The sequence below is a fragment of the Phyllostomus hastatus genome, unplaced genomic scaffold (genome assembly GCF_019186645.2).
Source record: "Phyllostomus hastatus isolate PE091 unplaced genomic scaffold, TTU_PhHast_1.1 phas_scaffold_1066, whole genome shotgun sequence".
In the NCBI taxonomy this organism is placed as follows: domain Eukaryota; kingdom Metazoa; phylum Chordata; class Mammalia; order Chiroptera; family Phyllostomidae; genus Phyllostomus; species Phyllostomus hastatus.
In genome coordinates, this window is record NW_025334004.1 from 29,439,643 (window position 1) to 29,459,942 (window position 20,300).

Sequence of the window (20,300 nt, forward strand, 5' to 3'; positions counted from 1 at the left end):
AACCAAGGGGGTGTTGGTTCAATTCCCAGTCAGGGCACATGCCTGGGTTGCAGGCCAGGTCCCCAGTAGGGGGTGTGTGAGAGATAACCATACATTGATGTTTCTCTCTCTCCCTCCCTTCCCCTCTCTAAATAAATAAATAATTAATAAATAAATAACCTCTTTAAAAAAATAAAATGGGGGATCTGCTTTGATTTGGAGCTGGAAATCAGTTGAGCCCCTAGGAGCCTGTTCTGTGAGGGCAGAGACCCTGTCGTATCCATTGTGTGTCCTTCCCGCACGCTGTACACCCAATACACGTGTCCAGGAAATGGAGAGCGCCCTTGGGTGCCCGGGAGAGGGCTTGACTGTGTGGACGTGTAGTAGAACCTGAAACCACGTGTGGTGTCAGGCGAGGAGGCAGAGCTGTGCGGTTCATCTGAGATAAAAAGTCAGGTGTGACGTGGGGCGTGTGTACCATCGGCCCACACCGAGGGCTTTAATAACATTTGTTCAGCCAGAGTAGACAGGAAAGTGAAGGTCAGATTATTCCTCGTTAGGGCAATCACTTTCGGCTTTGGTTGTTGGTTATTTAGCGATAAAGGGGCAGAGGGCTGTTTTATCGTATTCACCCAGAAATATACGGAAGCCTCTCCTTTCACAGTCGGGTTCTTCCTGCCAGAGCCCTCTTCTGAGATGTTTGGGCGTGACGTGCTGAGACCGTGCACTCAGTGAAAGGTGGCGGTTCTCTCTGTCACACTATAGTTTCAGAAGTTTCTACGGGCTTCCAAAGGGACCATATGTGTGTCTAGGAAACAATTGCATCTAATACTGAAGACTGCTTTTCTTAAGTGACAACCACCATTTTCTGATCACCTAATGCATAGTTAACATCCTTTTTCATAATCATAGAATATTTTTAAAACTTGCTACATAGTTGGGTGGCTTTAGTTTTTTTAACCTGAAAGCTAAGAGAGCACGCTTGCTCATTTTGGTCGCCCTGCAAGGAGACCCGCTCTAAGCGCCAGAACGGGAAGAAGGGCCCACCTGTCACTCTGATGAGGCTTCCCCCATTTATCCGTGGTGCACGGAGCCCTCGGGGAGCCTCTCCTGCTGCACTTGGGAGAAATGTGTCTCGCATACGGCTGAACCCTTTAGCTAATAGACCTGCAGCTGCTGGTATTTGAGGTCTGTTCTCTGGTTCACAAAGTGCCTCGCGACAGCTGCGGCCATGACCACAGCATTCAGAAAAAGGACGGTGAATGAAAACAGACGTAAACTGCCAAAAGGCTGGTTCTGAGGGACTTCTCCGGGTATTTGGTTCTGAAATCCTGTAATGGGAAACAAGATAAAAACCATTCAAGGAAAAGTATTACTTGGCCTTACAAAATTTTCGCAGATCTTTATCTCTACGTAGGCTATGAATCTTATACATCAACTCATGTACAATATATACTGCTGACCCACCATGCAGGAAATGTTATCAACACAACATATATAAACTATTATCAAATGTCTGAATTAGCTGTGTTTAATATTTACTTTTAAAGATAAGATGTCCTTACATTTATTTGTTTAAATGCTTAACTCAGTTTGGTTCCCTGAATACTGTGAAAATGTGTGAAATTCAAGCAAAATAGTTAAACAGCAATGCAGGTTCAGTTACTAGTGGTCACTACATTCCATCATTGTCAAAACACACTTGCTGTGAAAAAATTAGTTTCACTAGTTTTGCTGGAGAAAAATTAGTTTCTTCTCTTGAAATAGGAAAGGATACTTTTCTAATGTGTTTGATACTTCTATCATAACTTTTATTCACAGCTTTTTAACTAATCTCAAAGTAATAATCATAGATGCATTGTCTTTTTAGTGAATACGTTTATAAAATTACTGATTTTTTTTTTTTTTGCTTGGCTGGTTTGGCTCAATGGACTGAGCGTTGGCCTGCAAACCAAAAGGTCACCGGTTCAATTCCCAGTCAGGGCACATGCCAACGACCCAGTTAGGTATGAGAGGCAACCAATTGATGTCTCTCTCACACATCGATGTTTCTCCTCTCTTTCTCCCTCTCTTCCCCTCTCTAGAAATAAATAAGTAAATAAATAAATAAATAATTGCTGGTTTTAATTTTGTTTGTTTGTGTTCTTTTGTTTTTGTCAAAGAAATATTTTCACAAACCACAATCGTGCTCCTTCATAATCCGTTCTAATAATAATAAAGAAGAGATCATCGGATTCTTTCATGCCAAGATCATCTTCACATCAGATAAACTCTTATAAACAGTTCTTATATAATTATGACTTATCCTAGACCACTTAATTATGGCTTATCCTTGAGGATTCACTGATGCCTCTTTCCCACGCAATGTGCCGGATCCCAGGCTTCAGTCCTTTAAAAAGAAGTCGGGCAGTCTTGAAAATATAATATTTTTGCTGTTTTTCTTTAAATAGTTTTTTTTTCAGCCCTGGCTGGCATAGCTCAGTGGATTGACTGCAGGCTGCGAACCAAAGTGTCAGAGGTTCGATTCCCAGTCAGGGTACATGCCTGGATTGCAGGTCATAACCCCTAGCAACCGCACATTGGTGTTTCTCTCTCTCTTTCTCCCTCCATTCCCTCTCTAAAAATAAATAAATAAAATCTTTGAAAAAAATAGCTTTTTTTTTTCCAAATAGGTGATAGCGTGGGATGCTGGTTATCTTATACTTATTTAGGAGTGAAAATACATTGCTTTTGACTTGTTTATCTGCCAATAGGATCTATAATAAGGAATCAGGAAGCTAAAGAAGAGTGTGTTTTTATATATATATATATATATATATATATATATATACACACATCTATGTATATATATATACACATAGATGTGTGTGTATATATATACGCATATATATATTTTTAGGTGATTTTATTTTATTTTTTATTTTTTTATTTTATTTTAATTGTTCAAGTACAGTTTTCTGTCTTTTACTTAAGGAAGACTGTTGTGTTTAGAAATGAGGATGTTACATTTTTACTCAAAAGCCTTATGAGTAATGCTAAATCATCAGTGTGTGACACGCTTACATGTTTACTCTACATGGTTTACATGTCATCGCTAAGGGAAATAAAAATTAATCTTGTAGCTCTGGCTGGGGTAGCTCAGTGGATTGAGCGTGGGCTGCAAACCAAAGTGTTGCAGGTTCGATTCCCAGCCAGGTTACATGCCTGGGTTGCAGGCCACAGCCCCCAGCAACCACACATTGATGTTTCTCTCTCTCTCTCTCTCTCTCTCTCTCCTTCCCTTCCCTCTCTAAAAAATAAATAATAAAATAAAATAAAATCTTTTTCTAAAAAAGTACAGGATTTGAATGAAAATATAATCTTTTCATTAAAAAAATTAATCTTGTGTGCTTAAAACTTGTAACGTATTTAGTGCTTTGCTAAGACTATCTTAAATCAACTGCACATGTTTTGAAAGGCCTACATTTGAGTAGCAATTTATGAGCCACCAAACGTTCTTAGGTGACGAAGTGGCTTTCTCACACGGGAATCCCCACCTGCACGTCGGTCCCGTCGCAGGCGAACGGGCCCGATGACGGCATCCGCCTTCCATCTGTACGAAGAAACGTCCCGCTTCCTCCTGGAGACGCAGCCCTGGCTGCAGCGGGACTGGCGGTCGCCACCGTCACAGATGAACACCCTGCACTGTAGGTACACGGAGCCCAGGCTTCTCAGGAACTTAAACACGTTGAACCGGAATCTTCCGTGGTGCGCAGATAAGGGGTATACCTCACAAGTTTCGTCTCGAGTACATCTGGAACAGAGTTTATGACACACTGAGAAAGGGTGCAGAAGTTCAGTCTTTTCCATGTTGGAAAATGATACCGAGTTCTCTTGGAACTGTCTGATTGGTGGATCCAGAAATCTTTCTGGAAAGGCAGAGTCTTGACCTCAGTACCGTGAGATGAATCTGACTCCTGGGTGAGATGAAGTTTGCTCCAGCTGGGAAATTCCTATTCCATGCGAATTAATTAGAAAACCAATTCCAACTTATTAAAACTCAAACCCCTTACTTTACCTACTTGCTATGAATGTGCAGTGTGTTGATGTCATTAAAGTTCACCAGCTTAAAAAAAAAAGGAAACTCCTGTAAAAAAAAAGAACTTTTAAAAAAAAATAATGTGCCCTGGCTGGTGTGGCTCAGTGGGTTGAGCACTAGCCTGAGAACCCAAAGGTCACCAGTTCAATACCCAGTCAGGGCACATGCCTGGGTTGCGGGCCAGGTCCCCACTTGGGGGCAGAGACAGCCAGTTGATGTTTCTCTCCTCTTTCTCCCTCCCTTCCCCTTTCTCTAAAAGTAAACAAATAAAATCTTTAAAAAAATAAATAAAAATAAATAATGCCACATAAACTTTACTGAATACATAATATCTATGTTCTAAATTGGGAACCCATGAAATAATGTTCTGGGTTTTTGTTGAAAACAACGAAAAGGTAAAAAAAGCAAAAATATACATAAAGCCTTCTTGACAAAAAATAAGTTTGTATCTATCAGCAAATACGTAAATACACTTAACATTTTGGTGGATATGGGGCTATGGCTGTAGAAATGTTTCAGTTTAAATCAGTTGTAACTAAACACAGTAACTATTTTATAAAGGGATGGAATTGCTGAAATTCCATGGCAGTAGGACTAGAAAACTATGAATTAGATACACAGACACACGCGCCATCTTTCTTCGGGAAAGCAGCCCCCAGAGAAGTATGTCCCGTGTCAACACGTACCCGCTCTTGATCAGGTCGTAGGTTGTAGAGGCGAAGTCGGGCGTGGGCGAGGCGCGGCAGGTGTCCAGAAACACCACCAAAGTTGGGTCTGAGGTGTGCAGACTGACTTGAACGAAAAGGTTCTGGTTCAAATCCACATAATATGGTGACTCCAATATGGGCTTCTCAAACGAAGTGGACTCGAAGAGAGCCATGCTTGTGTTGTATGTGCCCAGGGCGCTCTGGTTCTGTATGATGTCGTCTTCGGTCACGTACATCGTCTCCACCATGGAAGTGTGCTCCATCTCGCACTTCACAATGATCTGCAGGTGCTTCTGGCGCGTGATCACTTCGGAAGCTGGGGCTGCCGACAGGGTGATTGTATTGGTGTAAGTAATCGAATGATCTTCTACCTGCGGAACGGAATGGCATTCAAACATCACACCTTAAGTCCGGTGATATTTGAGAGTGAGACGTGAATAACCTTGCGGAAAGGGACATCGCTTCCTTAAATCACAAGAAAACGGCTCTCATGTCAAAATGCCATAAACCTTAGATGTGTTTTATTTAAGAAACATGCTGGGTAAGAAGAAAAAGTGTGCAATGAGAGACACAGCTTAGATTAGAAAGACTTGAAGAATCGGACAGATTTTTTTTCAGCTACATTAAAAACCATTTTGAATGCAAATGTCCAGCCGTGGAAGGACTTTGGGCGCAATAACAAGTTGCCTGTCGTGAGTAGCACCGCATTACTGTGGCCGACAGAGCCATTTCCCAAATGGTTGCAGACAGACGGCCTGGAATAGGTTCTGTCCAGCCTGCCTTCCCTGGAGATGCACACTGTAGTAACTCAGGTGTTCATTGTGGACCAAAAATAAACAAACGAAACAAACAACTACATAAAGATCTACTTCCATCCTTATCAAATCCTGTTGCTTAATGACTTAAGTGAAAAGTTTAGGGTATGTATCCTAAAGGGCTGAAAATGTTAGAGATTTTAAAGTTCTAGAAAACGTAGAACAAGTCACAGACATCCTTCATGTTTAAAATAAGGATGAGGTTTTTACCTTCTGTCTTTACAGGGGAAGGAAGGAGGTCATAAAAATGCAGCTAGACTTCTGCTAAATGTGAGATAGAAACGTTTTCTAGGCAAGTATCATTAGTAAGCTACTAACCCCGCAAGGTATCGGTGTTCAAACTCTCTCCAGGGAGTTTTAGGAGTTCTTTCCCTTTCGGGAAGATATGCAGTAATTTGCATATCTTGAAGGCAGTAATTTGGCATTTGTGTGTAAATTAGTGTGTGCACTTCTATGTCCGTCCACACATGCTTACCATGTGCCAAACCACTAAGATTTGGAAGTTGTTCATTCAAGCGGCCAGCAAGCATTCCACCGTCCACACTACCAAACCTACCTTTGGCATTGGACACAACCCAGCTACCAATACTTCACTTAAAGAAAAGAAATACAATAAAATAAAAATAATATTTAAAAAAATATTCCACGTTACCTTTTTAACTGTACCACATCCATCAAGAGGGATAGAAAATTCCACCACATTTGATACTTTGGGTCTGCAAGTTGGGTCATTTAGCTGTAAGTTATTCTCTTTGTATTTGAAAGATTCCAGGTAGGATTTACTTATGATAGCTCTCATCTTGTCAGAGGAGCAAATTAAAGAAGCTGTCCAAAAAAAAAAAAAGGAGGGGTATGATCATGTTTATGTCATCTAGGAACTTCGGATCTTAAAAAGCTGTGTGTGCAGGTGAGTATATAAAAACTCAAAACCCATTTTGCCCCAAACTGCGATCAGAAGCCTGAGATAACAGAGCAATTGCTCCACAGTTTTTCAATGTTCACCGTGACCTTGGTTGCAGCTAGAATCTATAAATCTAATATTTCTAATTGTGCTTTGCAGAAGGCATTCAGGAAAGGAGTCCACACTTTCTGCAAAAGTCTTTCTCAGGTTAATGCAATCGTTAACTTCCTCTTGTGCTAAGCACTGAGCAGAACTGATTCTCAAGCTTCAGACCGTAAATATTTTCCAAACTATATGCGAGTCTGTCATATTCTTTGGAACATGTCTCAGGCTTGCCAACAGCGATAGCCATTCCTAGGACAAGAACGAAGGAGCAGTTTCTATGTATACAATCTTCACAAGAACTCCAAATAGCTAAGGAACATGACTTACTGGTGTTGACGTTTTCTGCATAAATTGAAGAGTAGGAAGCAGAAAAGCCCCGGTAGGAGTTGGCATAATCTGTAGACAGCACGACGGTCAGCGAGCTGGACGAGGACTCGAAGGTGGGCCTCACGCGGCCACACACTTGTCCAATCAGGCCAGAGGTGGTGAAGGGGCCGTCATAGACGGCAACGAAGTCAAATCGGCAGTGCTCGTCCACTTCTAGGCTGGAGAAGTAGTGGGGCTGCTGGCGAGAGAGCTTGCAAACCAGTGCAACTCCATTTTGCACAATCCCGCCCACCCCGGTCTTCAGTGATGAAGGATTTCTCCTTGCATTGCTATCTCGCGTTTATGATGGCAAACCTGGGGCTTCGCTGGTCCCCCACGGGACCTCAGAATCTTCGGGAAAATAGTCAGCTTAGCTCCATGCAATAGTATTGGTGTTTCTCTAGACATCCTGTTCTTTGAAAAGCACCTATCTATGGGGGGTGCCTGTGATCCTTTCTCTTCCCCGGGACCCCCTCCCCTGCCAGGCGGGCTTACTCCATTTGCTCCAGCAGGAGAACTGGACCAGAGTACTTACAAAATCTCTTTGAAGTTTAATTCTATCTTGTAACCTTCCTCCACTTGTATGTGCCACACGCAATAGGCCATCTCAGGATGTGAATTTGGGTAGTTGGGGCTGGTAAAGGAACCTTCGAGGCTGTCCAGGTACCCACCACAGTTTGGAACAGCTGAAAGGGTTGCGAGGGTAACCAAAAAGGTAAACCAAGATAAGGACTTCATTTACTCTCTGTGTCATGCGTTAGTAAGAGCTTAACCCATCTCCCGGAGCTGTATGCCAGCTCCCTCTTGTGAACTGGTCGCGTATGGAGATGCTCACCCTTCCCTGTCACCGGAGTGTCTGCCCACGGGTGCAGGGCCGACGGTGAACTCGGTGCTGCTGCCCGGTGAACACTACTAAAGCCTCACTTCGAGGTCTGTCCCAGCTGTGGAGACCCTCCATTCCTTGGCCTGAGCCATAAAACAAAAGTCACACTCTAAGGACTGTCACTGAAGGCTCTTCCACACTTAGCCCCAGCCTAGCTTTCCAGTCTCATCAGCCACCACCATGTGACCAGCTGGTCCAGCCTGTCCCTTCTTCCCACGTCTCCTCAGGCTGCTGGTTCCAGCAGACAGGAGTCCTCCGCCGCTGACTCCCGCCTCTCCTGACCCTGGTCCCATCACTGCACCAGCTCAGCTCAGATGCAGCCCGCACGAAGCCACCTTGGTTCGTCCCCTCCCCGGAGGGCAGGCCACACCAGGGCTCTATGTAGGGGGTTGTAAAATGGCTTTGATCGGCTAAAGCACAGGCTATATGGCAGACAGGGGCTGGAGGTAAGGCGTGAAAAGGTGCCGGGGTGCAGCTTGGGAAACCATGTCTGCTCCTCTCCAGAGATTCGTCGGCACCAAGGACCCAGTGGTTTAACAGGAGAGTGACCCGGTCCGCTCTGGGCCTCGGAAAGGAGACCAGAGAAGAGCTTTTCTCATGGGCCAGGTGCAGAACTGCTTGTCACCCTGCTTGTCACCCTGCAGTGGCATGTAGGTGCTGTGAATGCAATGCCAGGTCATTGGAGCCTCCGACTTCCTGGCGGGTTTAGGTTCAGAGGTGAGGTCAGAGGTTTTGCAGTTTGTACTCCCGGATAATTATCTTTTTCAAGAATGACCTGGGAGCCTTGTTAAACTTGAGGACTCTAAAGCCCCAACCCAGATCTAAGGGATCAGACCAAGGGAGGGGCACGCCCTGAACAGGCATTTGAAAAGATCTCAGGGTTATCATTAAACAGGCTGAATTTGGAGAGTCTGGTTTAGTCTCTAATGCAGGAGAGCTCAACAGGTGGCCATCCAATCAGCCCCGCCCATCTGTCTCACCTGCGAGTTGGTTAGAAATGAAGTTCATTGGCTCCACTCCAGGACCTACAAGTCAGGATCTCCCGGGGGGAGGGGGGGGAGGGGAGGGGGAGGGGGGAGGGGGGAGGGGAGGGGAGGGGGGAGGGGGAGGGGGGAGGGGGAGGGGGAGGGGGAGGGGGGAGGGGGGGGCCAGGACCCTGACTTCACAAGCCCTCCAGGCGATTCTCACAAACAGCATCTGGGAGGGACTAGCCTCAGACTCCGGGGTACAGCGCCCCAGGCAGCGGTGTGTAAGCTTCTGTGCCCTCATAGAAGGGCGAGCCTCAGGTGTGTGAATGAGAACTTACAGGTTCCGGGAGAGAAGAAGTAGTAGAACATGAAGACGGTTCTCTGAATCCTCGCGGAGTCGGTGACTATTTGAAACGTCAGTGTGTTGGATGATGATTCGAACACAGGAACATAATCATGTTTGCTGCAGACTTTCCCCAGCAGAGACCCCAGGGTGGAGTTCCCATCAAAAACTTGAATGTTTTCACTTTCACAGCTTCCATCTGGATCGAGCCTGCGAACCGAACACACCGGTAGTTAAAACAGCCACCAGCAAGCGGGCACTCACCAGCAAGGGGGAGTCAGTTGTTCACACTGGCATCACACTTTACCAAGGGGTGGCACTTCTGTTTTCATTTCAATGTCTCCATGACCGCCCTCCCTCAACACCCCACCCCACCCATCAGTCAGTGGCTCAGGGGGCTGAACTGCTCTGTCAACGCCTTCCGTCACGTAAGTGGGGAAGGTGGGCCTGGAACCCAGGACCCCGGTTCTTCTCCCAATTTCCATCTCTCTTCCCCATGCCCATGGGGCTGTTTGGCGCAGGACTTCTTATTTATAATTGAGTCCCCTTTGTCCTCTGAAATCCAAGGCTGTCGAGGTGGAGCAATTTTCCGGAAATGGCCACCTCTCTCAAGGTAAAGCAACTCGAGCGTCTTCCCAGTTGTCCCCTCCTGCCCTCGCGTCGCCCCTTTGTCAGGCAGCCCCGTGTCCTGCATTGGAAGGGCAGCCCAGGATGACTGTCTCTGCCCGTCCTGACAGGGTCTCTCCAGATGCCCCTAGGAATCACATTTCCAAGGTGACCTAGAGGAAAAACCACAAGGGTAGACAACCTGGGTTTTTCTTCCACCTTAGCTACCGGCTGTGTAACTTTGGATGAGGGCTTTAATCTTTCTCGATTTCTGTTTTCTAGTCCGTAATGTGGGGTTTTCTCAGTCAGCTTCATTCTATGGATGAGGCTTACAGTTTTCTGAACCTGAAGCTCCTAGCTCACGCCTGGCACCCAGGACGCGTCCCATAAAAGTGAAATGTTCGCTTTCCCTGCCCACACTTCTGGGCTCACTTCTCCTCTCTCTCTCTCTCTCTCTCTCTCTCTCTCTTTTTAATTTTATTTAAATTGTTGTTGCAGTAAATTTCTCCTCTTTTTACACAGCAAAAATAGTGTATGTGTCTCTTAACAGTGCTACCATTCCAGGAAATTTGAAAGTCCCCCTCCTCTTTCGTTTCTTTGGGGGCCACATGGAAGTCGGTTCCTGTTCCAGTGAAATAGGACCATCCGTTCAGAGTGTGGCCCCCTGGCCAGCAGCAGCATCACCTGGAAACTGGTTACATATGGGAGTTCTCAGGCCCCACCCACCCCACCTGAATCAGAGAATCTGGGGCTTGCGGGCGCCCAGCCGTCGTGGTTTATGAAACCCTGATACTCTCTAGTCTTAGAACCACTGGGATAGGGTGAGCGTGCATGAGGTCCTGGAATAATGTGTCAGTCGGCATGGTTCCATTACAACACGGATGGAGCGTTAGGGCTTGTTTATGTCGATTAGCCACGGCAGAACTGGTTTCATTAGACATTGATTTGCTTGAAGTCACAGAAGCTGTTGACCACGTTCAGTACAGACTTACTGTACTTGTTACCAGGGGAGCCTACGTACACTTGGGCTTGAAATGATTAGAAAGGGAAATCCAGGCTGGCAGCCAAGGAGGACGTCTGGCAATGGATCGTAGAAAATAGGTGTTTGGCTCTGGAGCCAGGTGGCTTGGGTTCGAGTCCTGTCCCACTTTTATTAGGATGTGACTCTGGACACAGCTGAGACACTTCTGTTGAGCGGGACTGGACGGCACCTGCCCCAGAGGGCTGTTGGGAGGAGCAGCTGGGCCAGTCCCCAGGAAGCCCGAGTCGGGGAGCGCAGCACCCTGTCTCAGCTGGACCTCCCACTGCCACTACGTGGACACTGCCAAACACTTGTGAGCATGTGTTCATTTCAAAATAAAAAGTTTAAAATCCAAGGCAAAAAAAAAAAAAAGACTGATGCCTCCTGGTCCCGCCCCCAGAATTGTCAGCTGGCTGTGTGGGGTGCAGCCCCAGAACCTGAGTTGGCCGAAGCGCCCCTGCTGATTCTAGTGCACAGCCAGTGTGGGGCCACCAGCTCAGTGTCTTAGGGCTGAGAATCTGGCACCGGATTAGTGGGCCCGAACCCTGGTCATTCCACTTACGATCTGAGTGACCTGAGACAAGTTCCCGACCCTCCCGTGCCTGCTGTCCTTGTGCTGACCTCACAGAACCTCTGTGACCACAGCCAGGGGCACAGGCCTCCGGCAGTGACTATCAGCCGTCACCATCAAGTTCATGGTCGTGAGAGTCACCACCACCTCGAGGAGCCCCAGACTCCTGTCCGCAGGACTCCCTCCTGTGGCCAGAGCTCCACCACCCACTTTAGAAACTGAGCCCCTACTTACTGGAAGTGGGAAAAGATGACTCGGATGCTTTTGTTTTCTGGCCTTGCTAGTGTCCAGGTGCAGTTCTCGTTGGGGTTGAGCTGCAGGATGAGGGCTTTGTGGGCCTCAGACTGGCTGGCACCTCCCAGGTTGGCCCTGCAGCTGGACTGGCCTGGTGGAGACCACACAGGTGGCGCTGAGGAGAGCGGGCAGCCCCCGCCTCCCCCGGGGCCTGGGACGCTACCCCCACCACCCCCCACCCCCCCAGTGGGATGTGCGCACCAGCGTGCTGGTGATTGTGAACGGAATTTAGCTCACTCCAAAGCACGCCACCAGTCACACTGTTTCCTTTCTTGGACCCCTTGGGTAGCAAGAATTTATGATTTCTCTAACTAGAGTGCGTAAAAGAACAAAGAACATATTAGGGCCTACAGAAAGATGATTTTAAAAAGCTTTATATCTAGACTATATAAAGACCTCTTACAACTCAGTCATTTAAAGACAGCCCAATTAAACACGGACAAAGGGCCAAGACAGATATTTCTCCACAGAAGATGTGAATGGCCAAGAAACACACGGAGAGACACTCAGCAGCATCAGTCTAAGGGAAGTGCAAATCCAAACCACAGCCGGTTCCACGACACCCCGATCATGACGTGAAACAAACACTGGGATCGGAACAGGAAATACCAATGTTGGTGAGGATGTGGGGGGATCGGGACCCTGCACCACTGCTCAGGGGGGTGTAAAATGGGACCGCTGCTGGGAAACAGTCAGGAAACCCCTTAAAAATTAAACAGAATTATCGTAACCCAGCCATCCGCTTCTAGGCATATCCCCAAAGGAAACGAACACATATCTCCACACAAAAACGTGTACACTGAGGTTCGTAGCCACACTACTCAACATAACCAACGAGTGCAAACACCCTAAATACCCATCCACTGGGAAATATTAGGTAAACGAAATGTGGCACACCCACCCGAGGGAATGTAATTCTGTGACCACAAGGAAGGAAGTGCTGATACATGGCACAGCCTATGGCTAAACCTTGTAAACATATCGTGTGACTCCACTCACATGAAATGTCGAGGACAGGTAAATCTACAGACAGGAAGAGCAGTGGTTGCTTGGGCTGGGGGCGTTGGGGGAAGTGGAGAGAAACTGTTCATGGGCACAAGAGTTTCTTTTGGGGGCGATAAAATGTTTTCAAAATGAGTGGTGATGGTTGCACAAGACTGTATATACCAAAAACCACTAAATTTACATTTTAGAAAAGTGGGTTTTATGGTATATGAATTATATCTCAATAAAGCTTTTATTAAACAAGAGGAGGAGGAGGGAGAGGAGGAGGAGCAGCAACAGCTATAATTGAATGGGAACAAAAAAAAAATGAATACTTTGTAAAGGAACCTGAGTAATGGTTAAAAACTCCAGTTAGAAACAAAGGTTATTTTTTAAAGATTTTATTTATTTATTTTTAGGGAGGGAAGGGAAGGAGAAAGAGAGAGAGAGAGAGAGAAACATCAGTGTGCGGTTGCTGGGGGCCATGGCCTGCAACCCAGGCATGTGCCCTGGCTGGGAATCGAACCTGCGATACCTTGATTCACAGCCCGCGCTCAATCCACTGAGCTACGCCAGCCAGGGCACAAAGGTTATTTTTAGTTTTATCCATGACAGATAAGTGATAATTCTTACAACAATAGTGTTTATTTAGTTTGCCCTAACAGTAACTATTACTATTATGTTTATTAGTAAAGAAATTAGAAAGCCAAGACAACTAAGGAGTATAATTCCATCCACCCAGAAACAAATATAATTAAAAACTTCTTGTACATACTTTCAGCCACTTCCATATTCTCTACTTGCTAATTTTTTGATACTCAAATGTATATCTTTTAAATATAAGCACCATCCTATTTTACAAATTTCAGGCAGTTTTTTGTTTTCTTAGAGTAGATGCTAGGCATCTTTCTCATAGCTCAGTCTTATCTTTAAGAAGTTGCCAAAGACCATTCCTCTGTAGGCACTTACCACACCTCACAGAATAACTGATGGAGATTTACATTGCTTTTTAAATCATGTCAATGCACAGTACATACACCTTTGTGCACTTACATGATCATTGCCTAAATACTAATTCTTAGTAGCGAAATTACCTGGCAAACTTTTTTAATGCTTTTTCGTTTTTATGTTGGATGTCATAGAGGCCTGAAAAAAATGTAAGCGCTCATTCAAAACCCCATCGAGAGCATATGTGTAAATATTCTCTGTGTTAGGGCTAACGGCAGATAGTAGATGTTCAAAAACTTTGGGCAGAGGCCTCTTGAAAGGAGGTCTCCCCTACTTTGAGTGCAGAAAACTAGTCCAATGTCCTTACCTTCAGACTTGGTCACCTTAAACTCAGCCAAACATGACGCAATTACAAGGGCCAAAGGGATGAGCCTCCTGGCGGCCCCCATCTTCGGAAGGGGCGGGACAGCCCAGAGGGCCAGCAGGCTTTTATACTTCTCTGCCCTGCCTGCCTGGTACCGTAAGCTTCTGGGTGACCTTCAGGGGCATGAGTCGGTTTGACCACGTCAGGGGTAGATTTATGTGAGAGCACAGCAGCTGTGACCAGCTTAGTATCAGCGGTCCCTAGCAGTGTTTGCTCTTCTCCGCCGATTCCCGGGAGCCCTGTGGGTAGCACCCAGCTACCGCCCCTGCCGGGGAGCTCCCGCGCCCGGTACACAGTGGGCGCTGAGCAGCTCCTCCTGGCACTGATTGGATTGGGGCCTTTGCCCTGGGATTTGTTTAGATCACCGAAGGGGTAACAGCATTGGCACCTTGAGCCTTCCCTGCTCTTCCCTAAACATTAAAGCTTTTGGGGGTCCGAAGAATCAAGCTGGGACATGGGTGGCACCAGGGCCACCTCTGGGTGAGCTAGGTCACCCTGGTGCCTGCCTGGTGGCTGACACTGAGGGAGAGGAGGAGGTGGCATGGGATGGGGCGGAAAAAGGAAGTACAGATCCAGGTTAAGCTTGCACGAGTTTCTAGCCAGTTATGCCCAGAGAGCCTGCAGTGGGTGAATGGAAGTCCCACAGGCACTGTGTTTTACAGGTGACAGAAAGGAATCCTGGTGTCCAGAGCGAGACCAGGGCTGCAGTGGCAGGGCCAGCACCTGTAACATTCATTCATTCATTCATTCATTCATTCAACAACTATTCATTAGCTACATAAGAGACACAGTCCTGACCTTGTGGAACTTATCTAAGTGGGGGAGACAGACAACAAACAAAAATAAATTACAAATAGTAAAAGGTGATATAAATGTAGTAAAACTGCTTTGAGGGGTGGGGAGATGCAATATTAGGGTGGGAAGAAAAGCATCTTGAGAAGATGAAATGTGAGCATGTGCAGGAAGAGATACACGTGCGTGATCTGGGCGTAAGAGATGCATTTTAGGCAAAAGAATGGCAAGTGCAAAGGCCCCGAGGCAGGAACCAGCTGGGCAGGCACATCTGCATGACAAAGGAAGGCTGGTGAGTGTGGCGCATATGAATGAAGGGGAGGAAGGTGGGAGAAGACAATAAAAAGGAGAGAAAGGTCATGGTCAAATGGTGAAGAATCTGTAGGTCAGATAAGAATTGTGAATTTTATTCTAAATTCAATTAGAACTTTTGAGCAGGACAACGGCCAGTTTTTAAAGAATCCTCCCAGCAGGTCTGTGAAGGTAAAGGTAAGTACAGACTGGGTCCTCAAGGTTGAAACCCTTCCTGGTTGTCCTCAACCCTTCTGTGATGCACTGACTGTCCTCACGCCCAGACCCCTCAGTGGGCTCTGGGACATTGGGGCTGGGAAGGGCACAGGCCTATCCTGTGACCCAGGGGAATCCACCCCAGGTTGGGTTCCTGGACCAGGTGTTTGGGTCCACACCCAGTGATGCAGTGGCAATGCCAATACCTGCGACCTTGACAAGTTGTGTTGTCCTGCATCTCAGGAGCTGGGACACAGACCAAGGCACCCACGTAGCTCCACTCAGGAGCCTGCTGGCGACGAGAGAAAGCTGTAGCTCACGTAACACCTAAGACAAGGCTGGAAGCTGTAGACTCCAGGAGAAGGAGAAAACGCCCGGGGACTCACAGACAGATCACTGCCAGCAAGGAAGATACAGCCTTGAATTTGTCTCTTAAAACTTGTACTGGGGCTGTTCTGGGAAAGCAGCTCCACTGCCACTTTCTCCACACTGAATTTCTCCACCCGGGAGCGCTGAATAGTCCCTCGTCAGCCAAGCCCTCTACTGGAGGGCTGACTCTCAGCCAGGGACTGGCCTACTGGGGGGCTGAATCTGAGCTGGGAGCTGGCCTACTGGGGGCCTGAATCCCAGCCAGGAGCTGGCCTACTGGGGGCTGAGTCTCAGCCAAGAGCTTGCCTACTGGGGGCTGACTCTCAGCCAGGAGCTGGCCCACTTGCAAATGCATCGTTCATTCGTTTGCTCCCTGTCAGCCCAGAGGTAGTAGGTGTTTCCTTCATCTATTCCTGCTCTTCTTCATCCCTTTTACTAGTTCATTCTTTTTTTTTTAAATGTTTGCAAATCACATATCTTTTTTTAAAGATTTATTTATTTATTTTATTTTTAGAGAGGGAAGGAAGGGAGAGAGAGAGAGAGGGAGAGAGAGAAACATCAATGTGCAGTTGCTGGGGGCCGTGGCCTGCAACCCAGGCATGTACCCTGACTGGGAATCGAACTTGCGATGCTTTGGTTCGAAGCCTGCACTCAATCCACTGAGCTATGCCAGCCAGGTCTCTAAGTTCATTCTTTCGTTCAGTAAAACGGGGATGCTCACAGAGTTTTGGTTAATGAGAAAATGCACTTATTGCGGTTGCGTTTGGAGTGTCCATGATCAGAAAGGGGTTCCAGGAGGCCCAGTGAGAACAGCAGAAACAGAAAGGAGCTGGTGAGCAGAAGTCGAGACAGGCGGGTGGGTCCGTTGCTTATCGCCGGGATCAGGAGAAACCGGGCTTCGACAGGCAGCCAAGGTTCCCATCAGCAACTAAAGACACTGACAGATGAGTCAGCAAAAACCTGGGTCAAAAAAGGAATACGAGGAGGATTTGCAGGGTGCCCAGAGGAGGAATCGCAGGTTTTCTGAATGTGATGTACTGACTGTCCTCACGCCCAGACCCCTCAGTGGGCTCTGGGACATTGGGGCTGGGAAGGGCACGGGCCTATCCTGTAACCCAGGGGAATCCACCCCAGGTTGGGTTCCTGAGCTCAGGACTGAGCTCAGCCCATCATTGCACAGATCAGGCAACTAAACCCAGAGATGTTCCGCCTGGCTGGGCTCTCGCCCTCACAGGTTTATGGAGCTCCCCTTCAGGACAAGGAGCATAACCGTCCGCTGCCCAGTAGCTGAGCGAGAGCGGATGGAGCCCAGAAGGAGAGAGCCTGAACGAACCGCTCCAGGCTGGGAAGGTCCAGCTGGGCCTGCAGCTGGAATCGCCCTAAGGTCCACATACATTTTCCTTCTGGGGCCGGAGCTGTGCTCCATGCTTCCGTTTTCTACTCTCGCTCTCCTTGTGTCGCAAGAGGATAGCACGACTGGTTGCCAAGTCCCACAGTGGGAAACACACAAAGTTAAGTGCACTTATAACTAACAACAAAAATACCGGAGGCGGAGGAGATGATCTTCAACGCTGCGTTTATTCAAAAGTCCATAAATATGTTATATAGTACATAATAGAAACATGATAAAACTTGAATTAAAAAAACCACTCTACTAAGAAAGAAATACGTATTGCTCATGAAGATATTTGTGCGCACCAAGTTAGAGACCCTCGTTTACTTCACAGAAGCACGGCGGCAGGGAATCAAAGTTATCATACACATTACATTCATCACAGCACGGGAGGCTGGGATAGGGCTCAGCGGCTACGGAGGAGGCTGCCGTGATCTTGTCCCGGATGACCGCGAAGGGATTACTTTTTAAGTCCAAACAAACAGGTAGCTTTGGAGCTCTTAAGAAAAGACAGACACACACATGGGGTTAGAAATTTCTTCTTAGTCCATTTCTTACAGAGTCAAGGGTGCCTGAGAACTTCAGGGCTGGAGCCAGCCACGCGTGTGACACCGGCCTGAGATGAAAGCTCTCTGCCCCTGTCCCAAGGTCTTACCTTATTTATTCCTCTCCTTAGATTGCCCGAAATGTAAAATCAGATTACAGCAAGTAAGGGAGGGAGAGCGGGTTCCAGCTGTGGGCCACCCAGCTGGTGACTGCGGGCCCGCTCAATGCAGAGCATGATGGGGAAGGGGCCACAGTCAGCTGCTCCCCAGATTCTGGAAGGTACCTCCTAGCTCACAGGTAACAGGCTGGCCTCCCCTAGAATGGGAACAGCACTTTTCTGACAACAAATCTCTCCCATATTTGAGGCGTCCTCTCCCCAAAATTCGATTACTTGTCCGGTCTACACTCCTTTTCAGGTGTCTCCCAGGATCTTCACACAGTCTCACAGGCCCACGTCACTGTCCCCAGGGCCGTGGGCAGTGAGTGAGAGAACAGGGTGAGAGCCCCCGGCTCAGGCCCGGGGAGGCCAGCTAAGCCTGCCCTCTGCGTGAACGGGAGGCAGACACTCAGGGACAGGGCCCGCCCGCAGTCTGCAGTCTGCAGGGCCCGGGGCACAGGGAGGGCCACCCCTGAGCTGAGTCCCACAGCTGAGGGTGCACTCCACGGGGTCAGGTGACAGCAGGGAGCACTGACACGCAGAGCCACCTGCCGGCCGGGCTGACAACTCTCACCTGGGAGCTCACAAACCCAAGCCAGGAGGGGAAGAAGCCAAGGTCCTGTACTCACCGGCCTCTGCCTTTCCAGACCTGCCCGCTGCTCCCGACCTCAGCCAGGGTGCGGCCCCAGGGCAAGGAGGGGCCCTGCTCCAGCAGAGAGCCTCAGGGGTCCCACGGGAGGGGTCTTAATCACTCTTACCCACGTCACTCACTTCAATGCCTGGGACACTTTGAAGTAAAGGGAGAAGACAACACCTATCAACAGGAGCATAGCCATCAGGATACCGGCACCAATGCAGAGCATCAATATCGAGTTGGTTTTAGAAGACTCGGTTTTATCTAGGCAGAGAAGTGCAGGCACGCAGTGAATACAGCTTCCCTGCCCGCACCAGCACACAGCAACCTCAATAGGCTTCCTCCGGTGGAGGAGGAATCAACCCCAAACCATAGAGCTTAGTGTGTAAAACATAAATGACCCTTCCCAGGGAGGCCCGGGGGCTTGTGGAGATGAGGGCTTATTTATGAACGAGATATAAAGAATGCAAAATCCAGAGAGAAGGAAGGAAAATGGGAAGAACCTTCTCTCTCAGGCACAGGCAGTCACAGGCAGCCGGAAGGGACCAACGCGCCTGTACCTGAGCCTGTTGGTTTGGGAGGAAGTGGTTTTCCTCCCAAATGCCTCGGCCTCGTAAAATTTGTTCACTTGCGGAGTAAGGATTAACTCCTCACTGTATATCACACTCACAAATCTTCTGTGAGAATAAGAAAATAACTTTTTCACAATGTTCAACAACAGTGAAAATACACGAATCCGTTTCGTGATACCTGTTGTAGGAAATAAGTTTTCACTTCTCCCACTGACAACTGAATCCTAAATCCTACATCCTCCCAGGAAACCCAGTTTGTCGGGAATAAGCAACGTGCTTGACCTCACTCCCAGGGACTAGGTCAAAGTCAGCCGGGAAAGAAGAGACGACCCTCTGCCAAAGTGAACTTACCGTCCGTGGCTTCGTAGCTGGACCAATGCCGAGAGTTAAACACAATGACAATTAAAATAAACTTTAGGGAACCGGAGTACATCTTGTCAGGCACTTCTCCAACTTTTACTTGCGAAAGAAAACACTAGTTAGGCTCGTTAGGAGTGACTGAGTGGAGGTTCGCAGAGCTCCGGTTGGAAGCGCAGTCCCACCGGAGCTGGCAGAAGGGACGGCCACCCCCTGGCCCCAGCTGGTAGGCTAACCAGGCCGCGGGCTGTGTGACATCAGCGCCCCGGACACCAGCTCTGCTCCGTGGAGTTCTGAATTCCATTCCAGGCAGAGGTATGCCGGCTCCAGTGCAAGTATGATTGCCCTAAGGCTATTTTAAACCGCTGCGTCTCCGTCTCACCTTTTCCCGGGTCTGTGTCCTTCAGGGAACCTTTTCAGGTTTGACTGTTAATCAGAAGGAAATTTGGGTTCATAATAAAAGGACAACAATGTGGAGAGATGAACGCCTAAAAAGACTCACATATCTGAAAGTTCAATCATGAAAGACTGATGAGACTTTGTTTTAGCCACACAATGGAATAATATATATAGTTATAGCCACGTAACAGGATTCACTACAGATACACTGGCTTCAGAATATTGTCCTACTTGACGGTTCAGACAAAAAAGATCTCAAAAAGTAATATGAATAAGATACCTGTTCTAAATCAGATTTCTATGATTTCAAGGTGCTCACACCTGACACAGCTGGTTCAATTAAATAAGGGAATTATTTCAACTACAGAGGTTATTCTTTGCTGCTCTGGCCAAACCCTGGGCAAGACCATGGAAAGCAGTGAAGATATCGATAAAAATGGTGGCATAAGAACTCTGAAAATTCTCTCCTCTGTAAAAGCAATAAAAAAATAAAAAAATAAAAAAATAAAAATAAAAAACTTGGCAGCCTTGGCTGGTGTAGCTCAGTGGATTGAACGTGGGCTGCAAACCAAATGTCTCAG

General features: G+C 47.5%; 2 protein-coding genes across 2 annotated transcripts; both read right to left on the reverse strand.

Annotated features, from left to right (window-relative positions):
- Window positions 1-447: 447 nt before the first annotated feature.
- On the reverse strand, window positions 448-14,056 carry CUZD1 (CUB and zona pellucida like domains 1). The gene is made up of 9 exons (XM_045854312.1): window positions 13,937-14,056; window positions 11,578-11,728; window positions 9,141-9,355; window positions 7,487-7,637; window positions 6,913-7,130; window positions 6,232-6,404; window positions 4,744-5,135; window positions 3,516-3,772; window positions 448-1,310 (listed from the first exon to the last, which is right to left on the reverse strand). The coding sequence occupies exons 1-9, from the start codon at window positions 14,016-14,018 to the stop codon at window positions 1,138-1,140; spliced, it is 1,812 nt and encodes a 603-aa protein (XP_045710268.1). The 5' UTR covers window positions 14,019-14,056; the 3' UTR covers window positions 448-1,137.
- A 3,223-nt stretch (window positions 14,057-17,279) lies between these two features.
- FAM24B (family with sequence similarity 24 member B) lies at window positions 17,280-19,396 on the reverse strand. Its single transcript, XM_045854529.1, has 4 exons — window positions 19,315-19,396; window positions 18,537-18,655; window positions 18,387-18,460; window positions 17,280-17,553 (listed from the first exon to the last, which is right to left on the reverse strand). Exons 1-4 carry the CDS (start codon window positions 19,394-19,396, stop codon window positions 17,364-17,366), a joined length of 465 nt encoding a protein of 154 aa, XP_045710485.1. The 3' UTR covers window positions 17,280-17,363.
- Between the last annotated feature and the right edge of the window lie 904 nt (window positions 19,397-20,300).

Coding starts and splice junctions, on each gene's coding strand:
- CUZD1 (XM_045854312.1), bottom strand. CDS start 14,018: ATGGGGGCCGCCAGGAGGCTCATCCCTTTGGCCCTTGTAATTGCGTCA. Junction 6,405..6,912: donor TGCAGAAAACGTCAACACCA/GTAAGTCATGTT, acceptor TTTTTTGGACAG/CTTCTTTAATTTGCTCCTCT. Junction 3,773..4,743: donor TACGACCTGATCAAGAGCGG/GTACGTGTTGAC, acceptor ACTCTGTTCCAG/ATGTACTCGAGACGAAACTT.
- FAM24B (XM_045854529.1), bottom strand. CDS start 19,396: ATGTACTCCGGTTCCCTAAAGTTTATTTTAATTGTCATTGTGTTTAAC. Junction 18,656..19,314: donor CAGCTACGAAGCCACGGACG/GTAAGTTCACTT, acceptor TTCTCTGCCTAG/ATAAAACCGAGTCTTCTAAA. Junction 17,554..18,386: donor GTCTGGAAAGGCAGAGGCCG/GTGAGTACAGGA, acceptor TCTTTTCTTAAG/AGCTCCAAAGCTACCTGTTT.